Genomic DNA, 4,830 nt, shown 5'->3' with positions numbered 1-4,830 from the left:
ACCTGCCCAGCCCACTCCCTGCCACTGGACCCACTCAGCTCAGGCGTCCTGCACCTCTGGCCGCTGCTGCCCCCGGGGGGTGGGGGACACATGACCAACAAGGGCCTCAGGGGCCTGGGAGCCCTGCCCGGCCGCAGTATGCCCCTAGCCAGGCGGCAGGTGCCCACATGGGGCCGGAACCCATGTGCGGGGTCAAGCCCGCCGGGATACCCCGCGTCTGTCTGGGGTGCCCCTGGGATAACCCAGCGCCGGCAGAAGCGGAATGAAGTGAAAGCAAAAGCAGCTCCAGCCCGGCTTGGCCTCCGCCCTTTCCCCTGGCCCCGCCCGGCCTCGGCTCGCATCCGCGCGGTGGCCTCCGTGCAGCACCGAGCACCGGCGCCCGCAGCGCTCCGTGCCCTTGCCGTGCCATACCAGTGCCCAGGCCCGGGGGCCGCCATGGCCAAGCAGCTGCTGGCATTGATGGACGAGCTGGACGAGCACCAGTTCGAGCAGTTCAAGTTCCTGCTGCGGCACTTGTGCCCCAAGCCTCGCGTGCCGTGGGGGCAGCTGGCCTCCGCCTCGCAGCCCTGCACCGCCGACCTGCTGCTGCAGCACCACCCCCGCAAGGCCCTGGCCCTGGACCTGGCCTGGAGCCTTGTCCAGTCCCCACACCACGGAGCTGCGCCCAGCCACCCTGAGTCGGCCCCGGCCCCAGGTGAGCAGCGGTTGTTGCACTGATACAGGGCCTGGTCCAGCTGGGGGTGGAACACAGTGCCCGGGGATACCAGACTGGGAGTGGGATACAAAGGCCAGGGGCACTCTGCGGAGGTTTCACTTTTTCAGGGGGACCCATGGGAGTAGGTGCTCGGCTCAGGCAGCTGCCTTAGCGCACCCCGGGGCAGTGGGAGCTCAGCCAGCAAGGACGGGGGCAGGCAGGGCCCTGCTGCAGCCCTGGCAGGGCAGAGAATTGCACAACCCTTCCAGCAACTTGTGCTTCCCAGACGTGTCCCTGAGCAAAGTCTGTGCCCTGAGCAACACCCTGCAGGGGCAAGGATGGAGGTGCCAAGTGCCAGATGGGGAAGCGGGGGCCAGGATCAGCTTTAACTACCTCACGGAAATATGATATGATTGTGGCGGGCCAGTAGGGGGCGCTCCTGCATTGAGCCACCCACCTCCCAGCGCCCGACCACCTTCCAGGCTCCGAGTGCCTCCCTTGGGGTGCCTCCTGTCCGGCCGACCCCTTCCCTGGAGCACACCCGCTAGCCTGGGGTTACCGCTGCCACTATCCAAGGCTCTGGACTCACTTCTGGCTCTGCGCACCTTGGAAAACACAGGCCTGATCGTCCAATGGGTCCTAGACCCAATACCAGCACTTGGGGCACTTCCCCAAGTCAGGGGCTTATTAGGAAGCCTCCCTTAGTCCACAGAACTAAGGGGCCTCCTTGGCATAATTTAGACCCACCCCTCAATAAGTCTCCCACACCGGTCACAAGGAGAACTTTATTGATTACAGGGGGTAGGGCAGAAACAGGGTAAAAGGTAGAGCAGTATCAGAGAAATATTAGAGGAATATCAAAGGAATCCCATAGAGCAAACCAGGGTGGCTGTGGTAGCCATTTAAACATGCATCTGAGTTACTGAAGCTAAATATCTAATCGGATCTCGAGTAGCTTACTCACACGCATCGTTCACAGGTGGTTCTTGTTTCCTCTGGAGGCAGGGCACTCTTGGAGCATGCGGTGATGAGGAGAGAGCCAGGTTCAGATTCACCTGGATGACCGCATGGCTAATGGCTCCTTCCTCCTGGACCAGGCCCTTAAATAACCTCTCTGACCTCAGCAGCCCGGTCCAATCGAAGCTGCCAATACTGGCTACAAACCAACCAATCTCCCAAGCATCCCTGGCTACCTGGGCCCGCGCGTAGGGCCGGGCTTTTCCCCGCCCCTGCCCAGGTGACCAGAGCCTCGCCTCCCAGGCACCAGGCTTTTGTCATGCAGACAAGGAGTGAGATCCCCACCCTGAGGGATTCAACAGCAGCCTCCGAGGCTGGTGGAGACAGATCTCTGCAGAGGGGCACCGACGGTGGCATTTCTGCCACAATGATACTGTCACCCTCTGTTTCCCACACCTTCCTCAAATGGTAACAATCGCCTATAAAGCTCCTTCTCTCTCTGTAGCCTTAAGCACCATGTAGTGCTGCTGTGCTCTTTGCTGACAGTTGTCGCCGCGGAAGTGAGTGCATTTTAGTGACTGTTATAGAGATGCCTGGTTATGCGCACCAGGCATTTTTTAACTTACAGTCTAATGTTAGTGGCGCTATTGATCTAAGGATGGACTACAAGACCAGGCCTATAGCCAGGTGACTGGGGTATTTGATAAGGAAAACAGCAATACAAATGTAAAGAAGCATTGTGCCTGTTAAAGTTGCAACATTAATAATGACTGCTTTCTTGTCTTTAATTCCCTTCAACTTCTACTGCAGGTTATATAATATTTTATGTCTCTAACCCAGGTTACAGGAAGAAGTATACTGAACATAACCAGGAAAAATACAAATACATAAAAGACAGGAACTCTCTTCTTGGTGAGAAGGTTAATCTAAGCAGCAGATACACAAAACTGGACATTGTACAGGAACCACGTGCCAAAAAGAAAGATCTACAAGAAATAATGTCCCTGAGAGAGAAACCTGTAAGCACCACAACTGAGCAAAGAAGATCCTTCACCCTCAGTGAATTATTTGCAGGTGATAAAAAGGGAGAAACTCTGCGAATTGTGGTGCTGTTGGGAGCTGCAGGGATTGGAAAAACAATGACCGCAAGAAAGATCATGTTTGACTGGGCATCTGGAGAGCTTTATCAGAATAAGTTTGATTATGTTTTCTACATACATTGTAGGGAATTTATGTTAGGCAGTGACCAGAGAAGTCTCAAGGATTTGATCTTAACAAACTGTCCTGATGAACATGCACCAATGGCAGAGATTTTGGTGAATCCAGACAAAATCCTGTTTATAGTTGATGGGTTTGATGAACTGAGATTTTCCTTGGATCAGCCAGAAGACAACCTGTGTTCTGATCCCCATGAGAAGAAAGCAGTGGAAATCACACTAAGCAGTTTATTCAGGAAGAAAGTGCTTCAGAAATCCTACTTACTCATTGCCACAAGACCAACTGCCTTAGAGAAGCTGAATGTGTTGTTGGTAAATGAACGCTGGGTAAAAATACTGGGTTTTTCAGAAACTGAGAGGAAAGAATACTTTGACAAATATTTTGGGGATGAAAAGAGAGCAAGAAGAGCCTTTAAATTTGTAAGAGATAATGAAATGATCTTCACCATGTGCTCTGTCCCCATGGTGTGCTGGATCATCTGCACTGTCCTAGAGCAACAGATGGATGAAGGTGAAGATCTTGCACAGAGTTCGGAAACAATCACAGGAGTCTACCTGCACTATCTTGACAATCTGTTGCAGGGTTGTGACCGACATCTAAAGCCAGCAGTACAAACCAACTTGAAGGGACTCTGCTCCTTGGCTACAGAGGGAATCTGCAAGCAGAAGATCCTGTTTGAGGCTGAAGAGCTCAAGAAACACGGCTTAGATGCATCTGACTCTCGCTTTCTGAATGAGAACCTGTTTCGAAAAGCCACCAAGTGCGAATGTCTCTACAGCTTCATTCATGTGCCTTTTCAAGAGCTTTTTGCAGCCTTGTTTTATGCTCTAGAGAATGAAGAAGAAAGAACAGGCAGAGACTCAGGAAATGACATAAAAGATTTGAAAACTTTGTTAGCTGACTATGAAAAATCAAAAAGTTATTTAATGTTAACCGTGAGATTTCTGTTTGGTCTCCTAAATGAAAAGAGAAAGAAGGACATAGAGAAAATCCTTAACTGCCAAATTTCATTGAAAATTAAGCCAGAATTGCAGAAATGGATTAAAACAGCAGTCTCAGAGTCTGATACACCACTGCCATGCTCTAATGGTGGTAATGTTAAAACGGCTTCCCAGCTTGAGGACTTTCACTGTTTGTATGAAATAAGAGAGAAAAGATTTGTGCAAAATGCACTGAGTCATTTCACTGCCCTGCGTCTATGGGGTTATACATTTACCAAGCTGGATCAAGTCGCACTTGCATTCTGTCTAAAGAACTGCCAGAACCTGGAATATCTTTTTCTATGGGCCTGTAAATTTGCAGCTGGGGAGCTGGAGGAGGACACGGAGGAAGATGTCCCACCACCCACAAAGCTGCGACGTCTGTGAGTATTATTTGCCTTATAAAGCATCGCTTCAGGACTGGATTTGTAGGCTGTGCCAGAAGAGTTGTACAGAAGCATCCTCTTCTCATTGACATTGCCAGCAGTCAGGTGTTCCCCATGGCAGTGGGCCCACAGACTGGGGAGGGGGAGTGAAGGCAGAATGAGCAGGGGAGCTGAGGGGGAGGGAGGGCAGACTTCTGCAAGTCTCCTGTGGATTCAGTTACGCTGCAGGAGTGGCAAGAGACACGCAGGTGAAAGCCCGCTGTGCCCCCGCTCCCCTGAAGCCCCCTACAGACCCCCCCCCCAGCAGCCATGGAGCCCCCGGCCGACCCCCAGCACAGTCGGAGGTAAGTGGGGCCCGTGGTGGGAGGGGGTTAACCCCTACAGAGTGGGAGGGGGCGGCTGAGTGGGAGCTGGGCCAGGTCTCACCCCACCCAGGTCCCTACTCCACCCAGCCCCCCAGGGAGCCACGCAACCATGCTTCGCAAACAGGTGCTCTTGTCTGCCGGAGCATGAGTTAGCACAGAGTTCGTGCTAGGGTAGGCAGACACAGGCCCAGCCCGCCTACCAGCGGCATGCCGCGGATGGGCACTTGTCG

At 53.0% G+C, this 4,830-nt stretch overlaps 1 protein-coding gene across 1 annotated transcript; it reads left to right on the top strand.

Annotated features, from left to right (window-relative positions):
- The first annotated feature begins 435 nt into the window (after positions 1-435).
- Positions 436-4,236, top strand: LOC132245868 (NACHT, LRR and PYD domains-containing protein 3-like). The gene is made up of 2 exons (XM_059719059.1): positions 436-694; positions 2,492-4,236. The coding sequence occupies exons 1-2, from the start codon at positions 436-438 to the stop codon at positions 4,234-4,236; spliced, it is 2,004 nt and encodes a 667-aa protein (XP_059575042.1).
- The last annotated feature ends 594 nt before the right edge of the window (positions 4,237-4,830 follow it).

Source organism: Alligator mississippiensis, chromosome 15, assembly GCF_030867095.1.
Source record: "Alligator mississippiensis isolate rAllMis1 chromosome 15, rAllMis1, whole genome shotgun sequence".
Taxonomy (NCBI): Eukaryota; Metazoa; Chordata; order Crocodylia; family Alligatoridae; genus Alligator; species Alligator mississippiensis.
The sequence above is the reverse complement of the archived record's forward strand: the minus strand, read 5'-3'. Positions and strand labels throughout refer to the sequence as shown.